This window comes from Miscanthus floridulus, chromosome 9 (assembly GCF_019320115.1).
Source record: "Miscanthus floridulus cultivar M001 chromosome 9, ASM1932011v1, whole genome shotgun sequence".
Classification (NCBI taxonomy): domain Eukaryota; kingdom Viridiplantae; phylum Streptophyta; class Magnoliopsida; order Poales; family Poaceae; genus Miscanthus; species Miscanthus floridulus.
The window spans coordinates 110,316,215-110,339,701 of NC_089588.1; the positions used below are offsets into that span (position 1 = coordinate 110,316,215).

The window sequence follows — 23,487 nt, forward strand, 5'->3', positions numbered from 1 at the left end:
TGCATGCTACAAATGAACGGTGAATACTAGTTTTTAATAGCTACTTTAACCTTCCTTCATGTAAATATGCAAGCTTGAAGTGATTTTGAGCTCAAATCGCTTATAAATGAAAAAACCCACAATAAAGAATCATATATATATAGTGAACAAAATGAGAGTATGAGATTGGTAACCTTTACAAATGAAGAATTGACGGAGGAATCAAAGAATGGATGTAGGAACAATGGAGGGAGGAAGCAAGAACACTAGTGCAGTGAGCTTCAAAATGTGCTGAGCTCGGGCTCGGGAAGGAAGAAGGAGACGGCCGGGATATAAAGGGGGGACCTTTAATCCCGGTTGGTGGCTCCAACCGGGACTAAAGGTCCCTCCCAACAGCTACTGCGCCAGACAGAGCTGGCAGGGACCTTTAGTCCCGGTTGGAGCCACCAACCGGGAGTAAAAGTCTACCTTTAGTCCCGGTTGGTGGCTCCAACTGGGACTAAAGGTCCCTGCTAGCTCTGTCTGGCGTAGTAGCCGTTGGGAGGGACCTTTAGTCCCGGTTGGAGTCACCAACCGGGACTAAAGGTATCTCTAATTCCGGACGCAAGAAATGTCGAGACTAGAGCCAATTTTGACCGAGGATCAAAGGTCTGTTCTCTACTAGTGAGGGGGACGCTGCCAGAACTCCATTGTGGTGTGGTGTGGTGTGGTGTGGTTTGGGACTGGTGATGAAGAAGTGATGATGGATGTGTGAAGCTAGCTAACTAGCTTTGCAGGTGCGGAGCTCGTGTATTTATATAGAGGATTAGGGAAGAAGAGGGACGTGATTGGTAGCTGCTAATGCACACGTTAGTGTTGTATATATATATATACACATGTTCTTCGTTGATAACAAGGATTATGTTAGTACTTTAACATAGAACGAAGCAAATGTACAGAAGTTCCTTTCCTGACTGAATGAGTGCAGTGTAAGACAGAACTGCAGAAAGCAGTTGAGCTTGCACATGCTAGCTGACCATTGTGTAATATAAATGCATAATCTAATTAAGTTGCTCTCAGAAAAGTATAATAATGTATACACTAAAACAAGGTAATGCACGGAAGAATCTTCGCGTACTGGAAGAGGAGTGCAAGGGAGGACGGTCTAACACGCCGACAGTACACACACGACTCTGTGGCGTAGTCGAGCTTGCACATGCAGACCCGGGCATGTGTCAATGTGTCGGTGATGCGTGATCGAATTCCGAGATTGAGACCCAAGTAAACTTTTAGTGAAAACAACGGACATGCCCAAATTTTATCCATGTCCTCCTAACTAACCGGTCGGTGTACAATTTCTTTCGTCCCACTTTTCTTTACTTGTTCTAGACTTATGGCACATAGTTATATGAGTTAGAACAACTTACACCCAGTGACGATGGATGGATACATGGTCCGATTCCAATACGTGCCGTAATATTTCACACTTGTATATACTCCCTCCGGTCCAAATTTGATTTTTCTAGATACACATAGCAGTAGACAACGGTAGAAAGGGCCTTAGATCTTGTTTATATGTAAAGTATTTTTGAATTATTGGAGAAATACTATGGTTTTATAAAATACTCCCTTCATTCTAAATTATAAGCTGTTTTAGCATTTCTGTATATATTACTTTTGCTATGCACTGCACATAATGTATATCTAGATACATAACAAAAGTAATGTATCTAGAAAAAACAAAAAATGACTTATAATTTAGAATGGAGGGAGTACTTTGGTTTTCAAAAGCTACCGAGTCTTTGGATGCAACAAATCTTAGCCTATAAAGCCTTGGTTTTGTCAAAACTTTAGTCTTGGAGTTTTAGAAACTCTACTCGTGATCTATTTTTTTAAAACCACAATTTTGTATCTCCTTGGCTTATAAAACCACAGTTTGGTGAAACTGTAGTTTTCGAAAACAACATCATCCAAGTAGACACTTAGTGTTTTTCTTTATATATAGTTCCTTTGTTAAAAGAAAATAGAAATCTCACTTCCTCAGATACAAATAATCCCAAATCTAAGGAAGTTTATAAAAAGTACGGAGAGACTAGTGTCCGGACGTCCGAACGCGGCGTCCGTCCAGACGCCCGCGCGCTGTTGCCCGCCTGTTTTCAATAATAATAATGATATCCTTAGGGCGTCTATGTATGCAGCTTTGTGCTCCGCTTCGCCTTGTGCTTCGCGCCTGTTGGATGCAGCTTCGTGCTCCGCTTCGTCTCGTGCTCCGCGTCTACTGCCCGTCCATGGATGCAGCTTCGTGCTCCGCGCCTGCTACCACATCCATGGATACAGCTTCGTGCTCCGCGCCTGCTACCACATCCATGGATACAGCTTCGTGCTCCGCACATGGGACCGCTGCGCCCGAGGGGACCACTTTCGCCTACGCCCTCTCGCCGCCCCTACTCGTGAAACACGTGCAACATAAAACATTTGTTGCAACATACGTTCGAAACAAATTGAACATTTACAACATACGTGTATGGACACTGCAACATATGCAACATCCAGATAAAACATTTGCAATATACGTTTGAAACAGCTGGAACATTTGATAGATATATGGACAACATACGTGTATAGCCAGTGCAACATATACAACATCTAGATAAAGTACTTGCAACATATGTTTGAAACAGCTGAAACATACACTTGCAGCATAATGTATAGTCATTGCAAAATATGCAACATCAGATCTACTGCTGCAACATCCAGATGAAAACACATGCAACATACATCTTAAACGCGTGAAAACATATTGTTACAACATGTGCTCATCTATTTGCTGCCCCCGATGGACGCTCATGACACGGAGCTTAATGCTAGCACGGTGCTCAAGGCCACGGCGCGGAGGTCGGACCTCGGTTGTGCGCAGCGCGAGTCCGGGGTGGGAGACGTGAGGTGTGGCGGAGTGCAGCGCGAGGCGCAAGCAACACGAGGCGAGAGCAGCGCGCGACGCGGTGGGGCGCGCGAGGTGCGAGGCGCGGGGGCAGGCGGGTCCGTCCTGTCCAATCAGCCGGACGCTCGGTAGAGAGCATTACCGTAAAAAAAATATCAACATTGATATATGTTTAAATATACTTATTACAATAATATCTTACAGAAATCAAATGACATGTATTGTGGGATTGTAAATACTAATTAATAGTTTTATATATTTGGTCAAACTGAGGATGATTTGACTCATTGAAAAGCGATACTTCCGTTATTTTTTGGGATGGAGAAAATAATATTTTTCCTCTTTTGGACTGTGATTATCTAATGTTTTAAGCTATTTATCTACTCTCTTAATTTTAAGTTAAATCATAATATATATCTAAGTTCATAATTAAAAAGACTCTGTATCGCGACTGTTATCGAAAAAATATCAGGTATTTTTAAATGCATATTCGACTATGCCAGTATGCCCTCCTGGTTGGGAGGCTTTTACCTATGTACCCTTAAAAAAGATGACACACTCCTGCGTACCCCTCAAAAATTGGTCGTCACCTACATGCCCTCGCTCGAACTTTTCTTTTCCCTCATGCCATTCCGTCGGCATTCTGTTAGGTTTTAGCCGTTTGGCGGCTCTGACATGTGGGACCGGGCTAGAAAAATATCATTCTTGCCCTTCGGTTACTCTTACTCTTCTCTTCTTACAAAAAGGCAGCTGCTTGCTGTTGCTGCTGCCTCCGGGGCTCGCCTCCCACTCTGCCGCCGCGCGCCGTTGGTTGGTTGCTCGCTTGCTCCGTGCTGCTGCCCACCGGCTGGTGGCCGGCGTCGGTGGTTACGCAGTCTGATCGAGGCCGGCCGGGGAGCGCGCGAGCGGCGATCGAGCAATGCACATTGGGACCTGCGTGTGGCAAGAGAAGGCGGCCGGCGGCATGGGGCGAGGAAGCCACACCTCGGGGCCGACCCCACCCCCAACAAGAAGGCCTCCTGCTTCGGCGGCGGGGGCGACCACCACCCCAAGAAGCCCGGCCCCTCCGCAACCAAGCTCGCGCTCGCGTCCTTCCTCGCCGTCATCCTCCTCCTCGCCGCCGATGCCTCCCTTACCGGCGCCGGCGCGCACCGCCGCCTGCGGCAGCAGTACCTGCATTACGTCGGCGTCGGCGTCGGCGTTGGCGGCACCGACTCGCTCTCGTGGCTCTCCGTGCCGGACCGCCCCAACTTCACCGAAGACCTACTCGCGCGGTGGCTCGCGCCCGGGGGCTCCCCGTGCCGGGACGCGCGCACGGCGAACATCTCCGTCGGGGTTCTCGACGACGCCGCGGCGAGGGGGGAGGCCACCACTCTCGGCGCGGGCCAGATCCACGAGGTCACGTTCTGGGCGCTGGACGAGGCCGGGCAGCGCCGCTGCCTCGGCGGGGACTACTTCGAGGTCGACCTCTCCGGGGACGCCTGGAAGTCGCGGCCCCCCATCGTGGACCACGGCGACGGCTCCTACTCCTTCCGCCTCCAGGTTGCGCTGCGCTTCGCCGTGGGGGAGTTCCGCCTCACCGTCGTCCTCCTCTTCCGCAGCTTCGAGGGGCTCAAGTTCTCCTCCTCGAGGTTCAAGTACCGCGCCGAGCTGCGCCGCATCCCCCTCCTGTTCCGACCGGACAAGAACGCTTCCCTGCCGGCGCTGGAGACGTGCCGCGCCGCGGACTTCTCTCACGATGTCTAGTCGGGACGGTGGACGCGGCTTGCCAAGAACGACAACTGCGAGGACGTCGACGCCGTGGGGCGGTACCGGTGCTTGGAGCCGGACCACCCGTGCGAGGCACCGTGGTGCGATGGGCCGCTCGGCGCGCTGGAGAGCAACGGCTGGGTGTACTCGGCGCACTGCTCCTTCAAGCTCTTTGCGGCCGATGTGGCGTGGCGGTGCCTTGACGGCAAGTGGATCTTCTTCTGGGGCGACTCCAACCACGTCGACACCATCCGGAACCTCCTCACCTTCGTCCTCGGCATCACGGATACGTCTGCCGTGAAGCGCCGGTTCGATGCAGTGTTCACCAATCCCAGTGGCGGGGCAGAGACTGTGAGGATCACGAGCATCTTCAACGGCCACTGGAACATGAGCATGAACTATCTCGGCTTGCATTCCCTCCGGAACAGAGGGTTCCGGCAGCTCATCCGGTCCTACTTCATGTCGGGTGATCGTGTCCCAGACGTCGTGGTTCTGAACTCTGGCCTGCACGATGGCTGCTACTGGACCAGCGTCCGCGCCTACGCCCAGGGTGCGGATTTTGCAGCACAGTTCTGGTCCGGAGTCATGGACAAAGGGGCTGTTTGGATTGAACCCTGGGAGTAAAGTGCCTCGCCTGTAGCCTGCCGGAGAGCTGCCTGCACCTTATTTGGTTGCAGCCCTGGTGACCTGCCTGTCCCAGGCATCGCCGCCAGGCTCAGGCGCATGAAAATGGTCGCCTGGCTGCCGCTGCTTCCTTGCCTGGATTAGTTACCTTGCATTAGCTATTTAATTAAGGTATACATGCACCTGTTGAACTCTGGATTCCTTTTTAGCTAGCTATATCAAGTATCCGTGACCAGTTAACATGCAATGAAAAAAATCATCATATATTAATGGTACTTATTTTTCATCGAATTATGTAAATACTTTTATGTTAAATATATGTACAAGAGTCATTTAGTTAGATTTTTTTTCAATCTTACTAACTAAAAAAGATAAGGTAATCTATACCATACGTAGTGAGTCACAGTGTATACTAATCGTATGTACTAATAAAAATTAAAAATGTTGTATCGATACTGTGCACATTTTGTCACACAAAGATTAGTATGCAAAATACAATTATTTAATTTAATGTAAATAAATAAATATTTTACTGTTCATAACCATTATTTTTTCCAAATCCAGATTAAGATTTCTTATATTGATTACTTATTTTTTATTTATCCTCACATTATTTAATCAAAAGTATTAAAATCATATATTATACTAAAAGACATAATTTATCAATATATTTCCTATTTAATCTTATTAAACGTGATTATCTAATATTAAACACGGACAACAATAATTTACTAAATTATATATTTTGGTTAATCAGATTATAAAAATACATGTTAACTATACAAAGATAAATAAAAAACACATTAATTTAAGCATATTATAAATTAAAAAAACTCACTTATCTGTTTTTATTTTGTCACCGTATGTTTATTTGTGTATATTTGAGGTATTATTAATTAAGAAAATAAATTAATTACCTCTCCAGCAGATAAGAAAACACATGATCTCTATTCATTAGCTTTCTCAGGCCAGGCATCTAACCAAACGAATAACTCTCAACTTGCCTGGCCAGGCAGATTCTCTCAGAATTTCAGGCAACTCTCAGGCAACACTTTTCTCCAGGCAAGTCATCCAGGCTTCCAACCAAACATGCCCAAAGTCCGGGCTCGTGGGCATGCAGTGCCTAGGGTGTTCTACCGGACGACGATTGCCACTGGGGGCTATGCTAGGGACCTGGCATTCAATCCAAACAAGATGGAGGCGTTCAATGGTGTGCTCGTTGAGAAGATGAGGCAGTACGGGGTGCTCACTGGTGGAGTGATCGACAATTTTGACATGACATTCCCATGGCACTACGACAACCGTTGCAATGACGGTGTGCACTACGGGCGTGCACCAGCGAGGCTAGTGTGGCGGGATGGCAAGATCGGGCACCAGTACTTCCTGGACCTGATGCTGGGGCATGTGCTCCTCAATGCCATCTGCAATGGATGAGAATTGCTGGTTACATGTTCTGTAAGTTTCTGGTGCTCCAATTGTGTAAACTGAAATAGGATGGTTAGGGGACTCAATTTGTGGTGATGAGATATCGACACTTGGGTAGTGCAGTACGCGTGTAAATCTGATGGAGGCAGAGGGCGTGGTTTAGCTGGAGCAATTTGTATGGTAAAACATTTGATCTCTCAGCTAAGTGTATTGGCCTGATCTTGCTCAAGCAAGGAAGATCGAGTCCGGTCAGAGCTAGTGATGAGTGAAAATCAGGCGCATGTAAATATATATAGCATGACTATTTGAGAACATTTAGTGCTGCACAAAATTATGTAGGTCCAGTTATATTGTTCAGTGCTAGTTTGCTTCCTTATTAATGTTCAGTTCTGTTCATGACTATTTGAGAAGGTTTGGTCTGGCAATGGCACATGGGAAACGAAAAAGTTCAGACGCCCATACAAGCACAAGGGCAATTGAGTCATTCTCCAGAGCCGTTAGCCACCGTTATGAGCAAATGCCGACGGAATGGCGTGAGGGAAAAGAAAAGTTCAAGCGAGGGCATGTAGGTGACGACCAACTTTTGAGGGGTACGCAGGAGTGTGATATCTTTTTTAAGGGTACACAGATAAAAGCCTCCCTGGTTGGAGTTACCGATTCCTGACCGATATTTGATATCCCCATTTTTCCGATCACGAGCAGCATTCCGTATTTTCGTTTTCGGTTTCCGTGTAAACTGTAGAATACTACTGTGAAACTGCGAGCGACTGGAGTATTTTCCGGACTGTTTCCATCCGTTGCTAGCAACAAGTGGCGGAACCGCGCGGGCCCCACCAAACAGCGAAGCATCCAAACGAGAGGAGTCAAACAAAAATAGAAACTGGTTTCTCATTAATTAATAATCATTGAATTAAAAAGAGCGGCTTTGTCATATCCGTTGCTCGCAAAACGCCCCCACTAGCCGACGCCGGTGACTACCGTTGAGATCTAGGGTTGTCGAGCCGAGCGCCGCGGGGGTGGGAGCGGAAGGATGGGGCGCCGGAAGATGTCCGCGGCGGCACCACCGTCACGGAGCTGGTCCAACGTCGGCGGGAGCGTCATCCCCGGTGAGATCCGTGGCCTTGGTTTAATGCGCGTGGTGGCTGGCGTTAAGGCGTTGTGGATCGAAGCTTGGTAGCTTGTGTTTTTTTATTGATTGAAATCGGTGTGTAATTGGTGGGGGCAGGGGAATGAATAGGTATGTTGAAATCGGGGATAACCTTGGAAGGGGTTTCATTGGTGTGTGCACTGTGATGCTTGTGTTGATTTGCTTGATTGTATTCAAGCGCGGATCAATGCATTGTGCGTGCTTTATATACCGCGTCGTATCTTTTGTGCTATTGCTTTCCAACGAGCATGCTGTTTCAATTTGAAGTTTACGTTAGTTGAGGAGCTGTGCTACTAATCAGTTATATAGTATAGAGAATTGAGTTACAAGAGAGGAATATACGAGGTGTTTATTATGCTATCAAAGGCCATTATTTTGCTTGGCAATCGTGGACATTGCATATCAGCATATATGTTTGTGAAAAGTTTGTAGTTTCTGCGTGGCTATTCTGCAAGTTAAAAACATTTCCTACTATACCATCACTTGAGGTGAACTTATCATTACCATCGGCTTGTCTAAAATGACATGCAGGATCAGACCCCAAATGTCATTTACTAGCTTAGTGGTATAGATGAAAAGTGTGCCTCAAATTGTGGTACAGATGGAAATCCCATTCTGGAAATGTCTTTCATTTGATACATGTGAGTTTGTATTAGAGGGAATACATTAATTTAGTATGATCAGAACACATATTTGATGTCATTGTAGCAAATATTCTTGTACATACTTTTTTTTGAAATGCTAGGTCTGGGTTGGTGAATAGCTTAGTTAGTTATTTATGACAGATGAACTGATTGCTGAAAATAACTGAATAGCATACCAGTCTATATGAATTAGCAGCAAGCTTGACTGTTAAAAGGACTTTATATCTGCTATATAGCATGATGCGCACAACTCAAACTCTGAAGTGAGATAATAGCTCATCAATTTGTCTAGGTTGCTGTGGTGTACTGTGAATTCATGACCAAAGTGTAAATGTTGCATCATGTTAATGAGCCTGACCACCCTGGTTCATAGCTGCAGCTGTGTAAAATATTCCTTTCATGCTGCCACTTTCCCAGGCGTCAGTGACTCAAAAAAGTGTGGAAAGATTCCTCCTTTTATCACCTAACTTTAGCAAGTTTGCAAAATATTGTCTAACCGTTGGCAATGTTACTACCTGAATGGACAAACCATACAGGTCCTAGCTGCTTGCCTACACTAAACCTCTGTTTCTCTCCAGATCAAGACAATTTGCAGCAACAAACATTCTATGTTCTGATTTGTCAGTGATGATGAATTTTGTTCTTGATAACCAGACATATTACTAGAGTTGAAGTAATTTAGTTTTTTGTTTTGGCATTTAGCTGATGACTGGTGCTGTTGCTCTGTTTTTCTTTTGTCTCATGTATTTATTTATTCTGCAGAACTCCGGGCAAAACACAAAATGGACTTGGAGAATTTGACGCTCACAAAACAACCACTCAGAACATTACGTCTTTTCCTGTTAGCCGTGTTACAATACTTGAAAAGATTAGCAAAATATATCCTGAGCAAGGGTAGTTTGTTCTTTCTCTTAATTGTTTTGGTGGTAGCTCCTGGAATCTTACTCACTATTTCAGATGGCGTGCATAAGAAGGTGTGCTCTCATTCTAATGCTTTTTTTATTAATCTGTGGGATAGGCTAGTCATTTTCATAAGAACACCTGTTACTGTTTTTTTTTTTGTCATAGAGTTTGCCCTATAATGCCTAAATATTCAAGGAAGATACATGCTCTGAAGATCTGTATCTTTGTGAGATAATAATTTATTGTTAGTATCTTGGTATTGTATTTGAACACTAATTTAGTTTTTCTGACATGTATGCAGCATGTGCAGGAGTTCCTTAATTATGCTAAATTTGTGTTGTGGTGGGTTTCATTAGGTGTGGCTTCGTCAATTGGACTAGGCAAGTTTTATTATTGAACCTCTCAACATCTTGGAGTTTAGTTACAAATAAAAGAAAATAAAACGAATTAATTAAATTTTGCTGGAGTTTACTTACCGATCTCTTCGGTTATCATGTCTTAACCGTACAGTCTGTGGTATGCTTGAAGGCTCGAAACATATGTATTTCAATAAATTTGTAACAAGGCAGAAAAAAAGATACTTTATTTTGGTTTTCATTGCTAAACCTAGTGTTTTCAAGGAATGCTATGAACCATCCTGTTCCGCTTAGTTCGTGTTTGCAACCTTATTAGGACTTGAGAAAAAAAACAGTTGAAGGTGACAAGTGAGCATCAACTGCCAGATTATATATATCTAATACAGATAACATAAAAAATAACTGGCACACACTTCCAACAAATAGTGATTTTACTGTTTGCCTTTTTGATGCCCTGTTTATTTGCTTCTCAATATATTGTCACGTGATCCTTGCCAGTTTGCAGATTTGTTTTCTTTTCTACGTTTTGAGTGGTCCTTTTAGCCAATTATTAAAATTAGTGACCATGGAGTTTGTTCCTTTGTACCAGATCCTTCATTTATTTCGATGCACAAGATTTGGTTGCCCTCCAACAATTTTACTGTGTTGGAATTTTTTTTGTTGCATGTCTCTAGCTGCCTGTGAAGAAAGGCCACATTGCCACAATGCCGCATCAAAAAAGTACTCAGAAAACAGATGCCTTTTTTTCTTTTCTTTCTTTGGAAGGTTATTTATGGCATCTGTGAATTAGTTAGCCTCTTATTATCTTGTGATTTTGTCAAGCTTCTATAATGTTCTTAGGTTAATGCAAGTAGTCATGGCTTTTCTGCTAGGCATGTAATCTGTATGTTATTGGGATTTTACTACCTACAATTAATCCTTGTTAAAGTTGGAAACTAACACATCTAAATTTGGAATGTTTATTGCTGCAACAGAGAGAACTTATTTTAGAAGCTGATGGTTTAAATTTTAACATGCAGGTTCTGGTTTGCATACATTTGTGCTGTACCTAGGTCCTCATATTGCTCTGTTCACTATTAAAGCTGTTCAGTGTGGTCGAATTGATTTGAAAATGGCTCCATATGATACCATACAGCTTAAGGTTGGACCGTCATGGCTTGACAAGAAATGTTCAGAATTTGGACCGCCTGTGTATCCAGCATCAGCTCATTCTGTTAGGATCCCAGTCTTTGACTTACTACCGCAGATACAGTTGGAAGCAGTTCTTTGGGGCATTGGGACTGCACTTGGCGAGCTTCCCCCTTATTTTATATCACGAGCAGGTAAAATTGCAATGCTTTAGTTTCCTTCTGAAATTAAGTAATGATGTCCTATTATAGTTTAGAGTGGGCCAGGCACAGTGGTAGAGCTTCTGCCCTTGTGGCCTGGAGGTTCCAGGTTCAAACCAGCCTCCTTGCAAAATTGGCAAGGGGTAAGGCTATCTAGAAACCTTCCCCATACCCCCACCTAGTGTGGGAGCTTTCAGCATTTGGTGCTTTTGCTTCATCAGAACACCAAAGGGTAAACTTATTTGTTATTGCCTGCAGCACCATTGAAATATTCGTGAACATGCAATCTTTTCGATGCTTCCAAATCTCCTAGGACACTAGAATAATGAGATAATTGAGCCCCTTCTTGATCACCCTGGGAACTTCTTTGATTGCCTGACACCACCAGCTTGAGAATCTGGTTGCACACAGTTGAGCCTAGTCTCTGAAGGATTATGCACCAGACTTGATGTGCAAAGACACAAGTGATCAACATAAGTTGGATTGATTCATCCACCTGGTTACAAAGGGGACAAGCAGCCGGATGAGGGAGTCGTCCCTTGGCTAGGTGATCAGCCATCCAACAACGATTGTTTATTGAAAGCCAAATGAACCACTGTCTGTCTCTGGACCTTGCCAATGTCTGGCCACGGTGAAACTCAGAGCAGGTGGCATGACTGGCAACAGGGTATTGTGCTGCCAGTTCTAAAGAGACACCTTCCATGGACTTCCTGCCTGCCAAAGCCAAAGCCAAGGTAGCCATGACACCTTCCATGGACTTCCTGCCCGCATCTTGGGGCCTGGTGCACCACGACTAGTAGGGCTGGCGGCGCACCAGCGCTGTGACTTGGAATGCCCGGTTAGCTGGGGCTTGTCAGAAAAGGAGGTGAGAGAGGTGGATGACGCTTGAGGGTTGGGTTGGGTTGCCGGTTTAGCAGAGGACACGACGGAGGAGGTGGCCGGGCCTAGGATGGGTGTCCGTGGGCTGCTGTGGGGAGATGAGACGCCACAGAAGAGGACATCCATACAGTTCAGCGTTCTATCTACACCATACATTTAACTTTTGACTTCATGTTCTTCTAGAGGCGCCTAATAGTACATGCTATATTGCGTTTTTGTTTTGTTTTGTTGTTTTTTTCTTAAATTCCTAAAACTGGGAACAGGGCAATGCCCATTTTTCTTGACATTTTAGCTGTTTACGTATTTAGGTAACATTTTGGTGCTGTGGAGCTTCAATTGTTTGATGGATTTTAGGAAAAAACATTTCTAGAAGTGTTATGCCTGTGATGTGAGTTCTTGGGAAGGGTAGGAAAGATAGTTCTGGCATTTTTGTTTCTATTCCTTTGATTGGTTTAAGCTACCTATCCTAAATGGATATCTTGTCATGCAGCTCGCTTATCAGGAAACAAGTCAAAAGCTGTTAAGGAGCTTGATGTCGCTACTTCCAAAGAAGATGGGACAGTAGCATCCAGTCTTAATCGTACCAAGCGTTGGCTTCTTTCTCACTCTCAACATCTCAACTTCTTCTCTATCTTGATACTTGCTTCGGTTAGTCCCCTGTCTGCCATCCTTTGTTACCAATTTCTTCATTGTCGATATCTTACAACTGTATTTGTTTTATTAAGCATTTGACTCTGTTCCTTCAAAATCACCTTTGGACCATTTGCAAGGTTTTAGGTCCACATTTTAAAGCTGTCTAGATAAAATGGCACCAAGAATTAAGCTTATGGAACATTTCCTGTACAGCAGTTACCATAAGTTTCCTCTTAAGAGGATTTTCATTGAATAAAAAACAAATTGCCTAATTTTGATGGCCCTTGTTAGGTTCCGAACCCACTCTTTGACCTTGCTGGTATTATGTGTGGCCAATTTGGTGTACCTTTCTGGGAGTTTTTTTTTGCAACTTTGATTGGGAAGGCCATCATCAAGACTCATATTCAGGTGAGGCATCTAACTTAATACTTTTATCTTAGTTAATAATCGGTAATCGTGTTTATTGTGATTCGTGTGTGCCTTTGTTCTACTTGTTGCCACACTCTTCATTGTTTGGCTGCACATGTGTGTTCAATCTTTTGGAGAATTTTCCATTGATGTTTGGGAAGACAGTCTTTTATTAACTTAATTAGATGAAACTATTCTTCGATGTGGTATTGTTTTATGCTTGTATGTGATCATTATTCTCCACTTGGATTCAAATTTTGAAATCCTACCAACCATCTCAGCAAAAGCCCATCAGGATAAGTAGATTTAGACTGCATGCCAATCTTTGATTTTTTTTAGGACGTGGACATGTTAGAATGCCTGGGTATGATTTCAGCACAAACTATGTCAGTATTTGCATAAGTTGATTTGATATATTAGTAGGATGAGTGCCCTAGTAAGTCTTGTCCTATTCCTCCCCCTAATTAAATTCCTATTCTTTTTACAAGAATTCAACAAAAACTGAACCAGAAAATGAAATAAACCTAATGATAGTTAATGAAATATAATGTGATGAACTGGATTCGGTTTGATTCTCTAGGTTTATTTGGTATCCATAATTATAGAAGAATAAAACTACTGAAGACTATACCTGAAAAAAACAGTGAAATTAATTGTGAAACCTCTCTTGCTAAGGTTATTATGGTGCCTGACTTTCTCAATTTTTGAGTCATTTTAGTTTCTCCATACCTGGTTGGCTGGTTTAGTGCCTTGTCAGGTGGTTTGACACCAGTAGTTTCAGCATCCCTTTTCCTGATATTCATTTTTTTTTCTCTCGCAGACACTGTTTATTGTGTCCTTATGCAACAACCAGCTCCTGTATCTTATGGAAAAGGAGTTAATCTGGATATTTGGTCACATTCCTGGGCTTTCTGCTACCCTGCCATCTGTGATTGCCAAACTCAATACTGCCAAGGACAAGTATCTATCACCACCAACACCAGTCTCGCCGTCCTCACAAATGGAGGTTAGTATAATCATTTAAAATCTCTGACCGTCTCTTAGCCTCTCTTGATTATTCATCTCATTTTTCTTATTGGTTTAATAAATTTACCATGTGCACAGGAGAAACAGTGGAATTTCTCTTTTACATTGGTTTGGAACTCTATAGTGTGGCTTGTGCTTCTCAACTTCTTCATTAAGATAATCACGTCTACAGCACAGGATTATCTCAAAAAGCAGCAGGATATGGAGATGGAATGTATTTCTGATTTCCCGACCCTGGAACAAAACTAACTAGTGGTGCAACTAGTGGTGTTTATTTCAGCTGCTAGCTGCAAAGATTCTTCTCTGTATCCTTAACAACTGGCTAAGCCCCTGCAGATGATTCCAAGTTCCAACAACTATCAATTAGTATTACTAGTTATTCATCTGTACAGTCAATGAAAACATGGGCTTGGTAACTGGCCGGGTGATGGCTGTGAGCCTGTGACCTTCTGTCATTGAGCCTGTACTGGCAGTTCCTCGACTGTAGGAGAATCATTCTATTCTTTTTTGGGACATCTACACGGATAGACAGTAGGGATTGTTTATGAAGCACGGTTGGCTTTTGCCGAGATTTAGCACTCAGCTGTTTCTATTTTTTTTTTTTTGAGTTGCTATAGAAACATGTGAGGATTCAACAATGATACGCTATGTTGTCAAGTTTACTATGTATTTGGTTTGCAATTGGTGTCAGAAAGAGCAAACATTAGTTCATCTATTTCCTTTGGCAAATAAAACCTCCTAAAGAAGACATTGCTTGTCAAGCATGCCACTGATCGTGGTGATGAATGTCACTAGCCCGAATTTGGCTTGACATTGTCCACCTGAAACACATCATTTTGTATCACATCCACCATCAACAGATTCTCCACCTGAAACACAATGTTTTTTTATTCACATCCACTTCCTGTAGGGAATATCCAGCTTCCGCATTATGCACTGTCAAGGCATCAAGAATTAGACACTTTATCTTAGTTTAGTCTTTGTGACAGACATCAAGAAATAGACACTTAGTCTAGTCTCAGTGAGTTTCATCTGTATTTAATAGGTTGCCACATGATTGTTTTTTATGACATGGCAATGTTTTTAAGAGAGAAGTGATCTAGATGAGCTGTGAAATTAAATATCTATGAAACTATAGAATGAAACTTGCATTGAGACGGATGTTTTATCCATATTTCATTTATATGATGTCGTGGTCTTGAAAATAACACCATGAAATTCCTCATTGAGAATGGACTTACTACCCATCCAGCCATTGACATATTGTGATGGATGGTTAGGGAAAGTCTTCAACTTTTGCATTGATGTTCATAATTTTTTTAGATTTAATGGTACTATTCTTTCTATTGTATGTGACGTGCCTAACTGTCCATCGACAAGAAGATAATTATGGTGACTGTCAATCTTAGATCTGTCTGCTGGAGCTTATATGGATAAGCTGTACATATATGTATACGAGTGTTTGTATTTGTGCTGAGATTCATAAAAAAAACTATACCCCTTTCATATTTCATGATGAATTTATATACTAAGCGTATAGTAATTATAAATGATAACGATGTTACATGGGCGTCCGTCGAGGTGTGTTCCGTCCGAACAACTCGTTTCCGGGTCTGCCCACCGATCGGGCCCAACAGGTCTCCTCCACTTCACCTTCTGGAAGACGCGGTTTCTCTAAAAAATAAAAAACACGACATCTCCTTTCCCTGCTGCCACACGCATGTGACCACCACGAGCCCATCCACCGCGCCGCCCGCCCGCCACTAGCCTTCTCTAATGCGGCGGCCTTCTCTAGCTGCGGCCTCTTTCCGTCCGGATGCCGCGCGTCCACTCCGCCTCGCTGCTGTCGTGCGCCCATTGTGCGCCGCTCGCTCCTACCCGCCACACTCGCCCATCCCGTGCCGTTCGCTCCCGCCCGTCGCGCGCGCCGCCCAGGCGGTCGAACCAAGCCCAGTGCTACTAGCGATGGTGGTGGTAGTGGTGCACGCGCGACGCCGGCACCGACCCCAACGGCTGGAATCGCCCGGCCCTGGGCGCCCCAAGGTTGTAAGCGTATGTTTCAAGTGTTTCAGATGTTTCGTATGTACGTTTCAAGTGTTTCATGCGGAGGTTGCAAAAGTAGATCGAGATGTTGCATATGTTGCAATGATTGTACGCGTATATTGCAAGTGTCTGTTCCCAATGTTTCATCTGTTTTGTCAGACATATGTTGCAAGTGTGTTTATCTGAATGTTGCATATGTTTCACACATATGTTGCAAGTATTTTATCTGGATGTTGCATATGTTTGTAATTTGTTTTTTCAAGTGTTTTTCATGTGTTTCAGACGCATGTTTCGAATGTTTCAGCTGTTTCGTACGTATGTTGTAATTGTTTCATTTAGATGTTTTAAAAGTAGATCGAGTGTTATACATCTTGCAGTGTTAGCCACCAGCCGCAGCTGCGGGGGCGCCATGCATGGAGGGGAGCGGCGCAGCAAGTGTGGAGGGGCGCGGGAAGCAGGGAGACATGGGGAGTGGCACGGGCGGGCCCCGCCTGCCCGTGCAGCAGGCACGAGCGTTCAGACGCAGGGGTTCGTTCGGACGTTTGGGCACTAGTGCTGCCGATATAACAATGTCTCTAGGCATAATTAATTCCACTAGGACAGGCAAAAACCAAGCTGAGTAAACTGTGCTCTGTGCTGCAACCTTGGATTGTTGGATTGGGGACAGGGCCTCATCGCGGCGTTCAGAACTGTGGATGACCTCTTCACCTGCATTTGTAACGAAGCGAGGCTTTTTATTCGGCACACGGCTGTGTAGCATGACTTGCACCTGTATGCAACTGCGACGTTGTGCTTGCTGGGTGCATAGTTCAGCACTCCGTAGCAGATGATGCTAGCAGGCAACATCTGCTCTTCTCATTGTTTGAAAGATGGCATGATTTTTATTCGAAGATTACATGTGCAGGGTTGTTTTCACTGGGAGCAGGAAGATGACAGATCAAGGCATCATAGCCATCAAATTGCTTTTCTATTCCAACTAAGGAGCACACTCTCTGTAATACTAAGGTGTTCTTACAACCTCATGGAAAACATATAGCAAAAGACCGGTGAGTTCCACCTCACAAGATTAGTTCTGACTTCTGAATCAGTTGAGGGAGGGGATTCTTGGTATTTACAGGACAATCGCTGCCACCAAATACTGATTCAAGTGTTGTCAGTTGGCAAACCGTTCCGCCGTTCCTTTCTGCTGTGTGGTACACCGCTGCTGCTTCCTTCCTGAGATGACTGTGGAAGGCTTAGGCACAGCTGCCCTGGCAAGGAATCTGTCAGCCTCGACGATGTGGCCTGGTCGCTTCCTAGCCAGGAACATCCACGCTCTGGTGAAGATGATGCACCTGGAAACAGCTGCAGCTCCCGAGGTTGGGGCGCATAGCCTTGACCAGCATCAGCAGAGTGGTCCTGGCTGTGTAACAGAGTTGCTGTATTTGTTGGGTGTGCCATGGCCACAGAGCTTAAATTAGAAATGTTGCTCCACATCTGCTGTGGCATAGGGTGAGTTGCCAGATCATCACCTACAGTGTTCGCAACAGGAAGTGACATCCCAAGGCTGTTTTGATTGAGGCTGCTGTTCCGCATCCTTGCACAGAGCTCATTTTGTAGTTCTGATATTTGTGATTTGAGCGAGTTGTTCTCCTCTTGCAGCTCATTCTTCTCTGAACTGACCTGTCAATAAGCGTACTTTAGGCTTAACAGGTGAAATGCAGATAATAAGCTGAAACATCTACCAAAGAACTAAATCAAGCAAGCAAGTGCTATCAGTAGTAGTCTCCACTGGTAAATATGAAACATTAACGGGAGTCAATTGAATATCAGTGAGTTTCGCATCTACAGTCAGTTTCAGTGAATCAATTACAGGATTCACAGCAGATATGTGTAAGAGCAACTCAAGCTAGATGTTTATAATTCTGAATAAGTAATAACTGTAGAGGACTTGGTGGTTTTCAAAGATGTGCAATAAGATCCCTTTGGTCATCTCCATCAGTTGAGAAACATAAGAATTCATGCATGTTGATTTTTTTATAAATCATATAAGTGCTTGAATTTGGAAACTCACATATTGGCGTTCCGATACAAGAGCACATTGTTCCTTCCTAAGAGATTCTACTTGGGTAATTAGATCTCGCAGTACTCGTGCAGCATCACCTAACACTGTAGCTTTTCCAGTATTTTGTCGATCAAGATCTGTAATAGCAGAACTATATGGATCAATGGCTTAGATATCTGTAGCAAAAATCAGTAACCCTAACATACAGACCTGTAAAACTAAGGCAATATTCTGCAAACAACAGGAACATATGAGGATGATTATGCAATCATATTTACTAGCACAGGAATACAAAGGAAAAAACATCAATGTTCATCATAAGTATGCAGTTCAGCAGATGGCATTCCCTACCTGTCATCAGAATAACATGATTGCATGGTACATCAGCAAGAATTATCCACAGTGGTGTTCCATTCAAACTTTCAAAGTACAGCATAGTATTAATAGCTTAACCATACATTGATTTTGAAGAATTTGGCGGACAGATTAGCAGTTCCTTTCATGTCAACAACCACAAACGTACTCAGTAGAAATGGTACTAACATGCTGATGCCAGAGTAAGACAAAGCTAGGATATCCATAATGGCATAGTTCCTTCATCAAGGTCAATACTATGATGACCCGTAAAGAAAATGGAAACAACAGAAGAAAAGGATTGCAAATAGTTTCAAACAACAACAACAACAACAAAGCCTTTAAGTCCCAAACAAGTTGGGGTAGGCTAGAGTTGAAACCCAACAGAAGCAATCAAGGTTCAGGCACGTGAATAGCTGTCTTCCAAGCACTCCTATCTAAGGCTAAGTCTTTGGGTATATTCCATCCTTTCAAGTCTCCTTTTATTGCCTCTACCCAAGTCAACTTCGGTCTTCCTCTGCCTCTCTTCACGTTACTATCCTGACTTAGGATTCCACTACGCACCGGTGCATCTGGAGGTCTCCGTTGCACATGTCCAAACCATCTTAACCGGTGTTGGACAAGCTTTTCTTCAATTGGCGCTACCCCTAATCTCTCACGTATATCATCGTTCTGAACTCGATCCCTTCTTGTATGACCGCAAATGCAAATATTTTCAAAATCAATAAAAAAACTTTTTAGGGGCTAAATAACAACAGAAAAAGCTTTTGGCTTAGTAACATTAATGTATGATGGACCGCTCAAAGGGAAGCATGAAATAGAGAAGGAAAGCGAGCAGTTCGCATGGGGATTTTTTTAGCAATTTAAAGAAAGGGATCAGTAGACCTTTTACAGAACAATGAAGGTATATATGAGATGAGTTCTCTAAGGTGATACATTAAGGGCCAGTTTGGTTCACGATCTGGCAGGCAGCTCCTGGCCGCCAGGTGACCAAAATCGACGGCCTGAGATTGTTGCCTAGCAGGCAAAGCTGCCTGGGTGTGGAACCAAACACGCCCTAGTATACCGAATGATGCAGATATACTATGTACTGGATCCTGTAAACATAATATAAGCTAATGTATGTTATAATTTCAGTCCTCACTGAGAGGGCACATCATGCTGGCCACCATTAACAGATGAGCTCGAATGGAGAACAGAATGATGGAATCTAAGTGCAGATACTGATGTCTTTCTCAAGAGCGTAAATTGTTTCTATTACAAATAGTCAATGGTTAATGACCTACTGTACTAACCTAGCATACTGCCCAGCTCAACAAAAAGGTCATTCAACTGATCACGTTTAAGCTTCTCTCGTTCAGCTTTATGTGTTTTCTTTGGGTGAATAGACCTGCAGCAGAAAATTTTTCAGAAAACAGGAAAATAGTGCAGCGGGAAAAAACATGAGTAGGCTGAGTGAGGGAGTACACTGCAAGAGCAAATAAGTATTAGAAAGAATAGACAGCATCATTATTCAGAACAATCTGAAGGTGCAATCAACTAAGACTAGGGAAATCTTAACTCCCCTAGGTATCTGAATATAAACTTCGAACAAAACATATATTCAAACAAAACATATACTGTGTCAATAGCATGCAAATTACTACCACAGCACTCGTTAATTTGACAACAACAACAACAACAACAAAGCCTAATGTGGGCAAATAAGTATTAGAAAGAATAGACAACATCATTATTCAGAACAATCTGAAGGTGCAATCAACTAAGACTAGGGAAATCTTAACTCCCCTAGGTATCTGAATATAAACTTCGAACAAAACATATACTGAGTGTTAATAGCATGCAAATTACTACCACAGCACTCGTTAATTTGACAACAACAACAACAACAAAGCCTTAACAACTATGAGCTTGAGTTAATTGAAATTTAATACACTAGGATTCTGTTAAAACTTAACAACTATGAGCTATGGGCATTGTTCTAATGTGGCAAGTGGGGAGTGCCTAACTGCAAACCTTTTTTATGACTCTGTCCCAGTCTCAGAGGTCCTTTGCGGGAACCCATCTGCACAGCTCTTGTCCTAAACAATCTTTACTCTTTCGTTCTTGAGGGTTTCTTCTTGCTGCTTTTATATATGCGCAGGTTCTGCTTTATATATAGCAAACTTTCTATTTCAATTTTTTTTGTGAGTTCAGAATCAAGACCCGAGAAAAAAATGAAAGAAAAGAGCCACAACTTCCTGTGGTCTCATACCATATGAATTGATGGCTAGTCTAGCTTCTATATTTATGCAGGTGAAACTGATATGCCTATGGGAGCAGATGACACTGCTTTACTTATGAGGTAGTGATAATTAATAGCATACGTCATCTGTCTTTCTCACAAATCATAAACTTCAAGTTATGGTCCTTTACTGGCCTATTAAACAACTCCATATGACATGAAACTGAGCAAGCAGCACAATGATTAGCCAAAGAACTGGTGAAGACACGAATTAAACTGAACAAGAGAAATGAATGCAAATAAAGAAGATTCAGCCATAAACTACTGGTTAAATCATATTTCTGTACCTTCTGCAACATCTATTCCTAGATCACAGTCTGCTTTATATTTTTCTCATTTTGATCGGATCTTATTGCTTGCAGTGGGTCAAATGAAGAGGGTGGGGACATAGTAATCATCTGGTGGACTATGTACACCCAATATACGTAGCTAACTAAGAGCAGATACTTCAGGCTCTAGAAACAAATATGGCCATGCACACTGTGGGCCATGGGGTCATACTGATTACTGCTATGAAATTAGTTGTACAAAACTGGATAAAAAAAAATACTTTGAGGCTAACCCATTAGCAGGCATCTCAGAAGCAGCATTTGAACTGCCAGGCAGTGAATCTGAGCTTTCTGTTTCAGCCACCATGCCAAGAATATTGTTCCTGCGTCACAAAATTGAGTATTTAAGCATTAAAAGAGTTAAAACCAAGTGTAGCAACAAAGGGCAACTAATCTGGGCTACAAGGTATCACAATTCAGAACACAAATTCAATCCACATAAAAATGTGGAGTTTCTAAGGAAGCTGTACCACGGAAGCATCAATTGCTCACAATACCACAAGAAGCTAAACTTTTAACCTCGCTAGGAAAGAAATATAAACAAGAAGCACCATATGTCTGATTGACGATGATGGAGTGCAGATAATTACATAAAAAATGATCAACTTTATGTATGGACTATGCACAAGGATCAGATCAACAATGAAAAGTCTGTCTGAATCTGCATAAAGAACTCAATACATCATTTTTATAAAAACGATGTTATAAAAACCAGTTGCTAAATTAACCTACCAAATTGGCCAGCTTTATCAATCCAAGAACACAAGAACACTATAGACAGTCCAAGAAACGATATCAAGCTACCAACCTACTCTTTCTCTTGACTGAACAGCAACAGCAAAAATCTTAAACTGCTCATGCGTCATACAGCCCATCACGAAGTTAAAGCCAATTTGATCCATCTAATTATTCTCATTGGAAAACTGGAAAATACACAAAGAATCCAATACAGATTTTTAACATCATATATAAAAATAACGGTTGTAATACATCATTACTCAGAGCATAGATAAGACGAACAGCATCTACTCCATAAAGCCCAACCTATCGAACAACTATAAAGACACCAGCTTTCACACTGAACCCATTCGACTCTGACACCCAAACACCTCAAGAGATCAAGCCAACTTTTACCCCTCCCAAGTGACCGCAGAGAACCGAGCTTTGATCCCCCACGCCCACCCAAATTTAGATCAAGAAACGATCTTTGGCACGCGGGTACCTCAGCCTCGACGGATCTTGATCCGCAGACAGCTGGTCCGCGGTGGGGAACGGGGGACTGGCGGCCGCAGATGGAAGGTGGCCGGATGAGCACGGGCAGCGACAGGGGACCGCTGGCTGGGGAAGTGGAGAGCTAGTGCGGGGAGGGAGGGAGGGAGGGAGGGAGGGAGGCGAGCACACGCACGCGGGCGCAGCGAGCGCGTGGCGGCCACCCACCCGCACACTTGTGTGACCCAGGCGGCAGCGCGGCGACACATGGCGTCGCACGTCGGCCCCACCGGCACGGGAATTCCCTGGTCGACGTAGATATGGATGAGGAAAAAGCTTTGGTAAGATTGGATTGGGACCGATGATGAACTAGCTCCCAATGGATTGGCATGGGATGGGGATGGGGATGGGGATGGGGATGGGGAGGCAAATTGTCTCCCCTTGTGACTAAGCCAGATCCTTCATGATTTTGTCATTATTGTTGTGCCACGTTAACGTCATGACGTGTAAACAACCAGCTGGAAAAACGTTTACATAAATCATTATATCTATGTATAGGGCCTGATTGATACAAGTGCTATTTGCTAATAGCTAGCAAAAATTAGCCTAAATTAGCTCTAATGCATCTAAACAAAAGCGGAAATGCTCCAGCGTGAGCATCCATCCCGCGCCCGGACAAACAGGCACTGCGTGACCTCACGTTGTCGGTGGTCCACGTATTTTCCAACCACACAAATATTTACTCCCTTCAGGTGGCCAGACTTATTCTCTTTGATTCCATCCCCTCTCTCTCTCCTCTGTCTCTCCATTGTGGAGACTGTGACTCTCCTCCCTATCTTGAACTCGCGTGCTTGCCAGCCAAGGGGTGCTCGCCAGCTGCTGGCGCAGCAGGTGGTGTCGTGCTCACCAGGCAGGGGGTGCTCGTCGACTACTGGCCACTCACCAGGGGTGCTGCAGGGGGTGCTCGTCGAGTAGGCCGCCGTGCTTGCCAGTTGCTCCTCGCGTAGGTGCTCGCCCAGCACAGTGCCTCCGCTGGGGCACCGACGAGCTCCATGCGCCGCCATCGACCTCTGCATCGGCGTTGAGCTCCGTAACAATGAGCCTCCATTCGTCCAAGCAGTAAGGTGGTATTGCACTGGAAAACGCATGTTGCAAGCATATGTTTCAAGTGTTTCAGATGTTTCAGATGTGTGTTGCAAGTGT

The 23,487-nt window shown here is 43.8% G+C and overlaps 2 protein-coding genes and 1 pseudogene across 13 annotated transcripts; 2 read left to right on the forward strand and 1 right to left on the reverse strand.

Annotated features, from left to right (window-relative positions):
* Positions 1-2,794: 2,794 nt before the first annotated feature.
* LOC136480561 (uncharacterized) lies at positions 2,795-7,055 on the forward strand (annotated as a pseudogene).
* A 563-nt stretch (positions 7,056-7,618) lies between these two features.
* LOC136482624 (vacuole membrane protein KMS1-like) lies at positions 7,619-14,683 on the forward strand. Of its 3 annotated transcripts, none has more exons than XM_066479838.1 (8): positions 7,619-7,803; positions 9,251-9,462; positions 9,693-9,771; positions 10,767-11,069; positions 12,445-12,602; positions 12,879-12,995; positions 13,816-14,001; positions 14,100-14,683. In XM_066479838.1, exons 1-8 carry the CDS (start codon positions 7,728-7,730, stop codon positions 14,268-14,270), a joined length of 1,302 nt encoding a protein of 433 aa, XP_066335935.1. In that variant the 5' UTR covers positions 7,619-7,727; the 3' UTR covers positions 14,271-14,683. The 3 variants fall into 3 exon arrangements, with proteins under 3 accessions (XP_066335935.1, XP_066335936.1, XP_066335937.1); XM_066479839.1 differs by having other exon boundaries at positions 9,702-9,771; XM_066479840.1 differs by lacking the exon at positions 12,879-12,995.
* A 2,311-nt stretch (positions 14,684-16,994) lies between these two features.
* On the reverse strand, positions 16,995-22,437 carry LOC136484104 (transcription factor BHLH062-like). Of its 10 annotated transcripts, none has more exons than XM_066481266.1 (5): positions 22,210-22,437; positions 21,309-21,398; positions 19,758-19,852; positions 18,118-18,245; positions 16,995-17,726 (listed from the first exon to the last, which is right to left on the reverse strand). In XM_066481266.1, exons 2-5 carry the CDS (start codon positions 21,380-21,382, stop codon positions 17,208-17,210), a joined length of 816 nt encoding a protein of 271 aa, XP_066337363.1. In that variant the 5' UTR covers positions 21,383-21,398; positions 22,210-22,437; the 3' UTR covers positions 16,995-17,207. The 10 variants fall into 10 exon arrangements, with proteins under 10 accessions (XP_066337363.1, XP_066337360.1, XP_066337362.1 ...); XM_066481263.1 differs by having other exon boundaries at positions 21,297-21,398; XM_066481265.1 differs by having other exon boundaries at positions 22,298-22,429.
* Between the last annotated feature and the right edge of the window lie 1,050 nt (positions 22,438-23,487).

What these genes read in the sequence shown, in the direction of transcription:
- LOC136482624 (XM_066479838.1), top strand. Translation starts at nt 7,728, where the DNA reads ATGGGGCGCCGGAAGATGTCCGCGGCGGCACCACCGTCACGGAGCTGG. An exon ending in CGGCGGGAGCGTCATCCCCG is followed by an intron (nt 7,804 to 9,250) that starts GTGAGATCCGTG and finishes TTTATTCTGCAG; the next exon opens with AACTCCGGGCAAAACACAAA. An exon ending in CGCCGTCCTCACAAATGGAG is followed by an intron (nt 14,002 to 14,099) that starts GTTAGTATAATC and finishes CCATGTGCACAG; the next exon opens with GAGAAACAGTGGAATTTCTC.
- LOC136484104 (XM_066481263.1), bottom strand. Translation starts at nt 21,382, where the DNA reads ATGGTGGCTGAAACAGAAAGCTCAGATTCACTGCCTGGCAGTTCAAAT. An exon ending in TGAGCTGGGCAGTATGCTAG is followed by an intron (nt 18,246 to 19,757) that starts GTTAGTACAGTA and finishes CTGCTATTACAG; the next exon opens with ATCTTGATCGACAAAATACT. An exon ending in TTGTATCGGAACGCCAATAT is followed by an intron (nt 17,727 to 18,117) that starts GTGAGTTTCCAA and finishes GCTTATTGACAG; the next exon opens with GTCAGTTCAGAGAAGAATGA.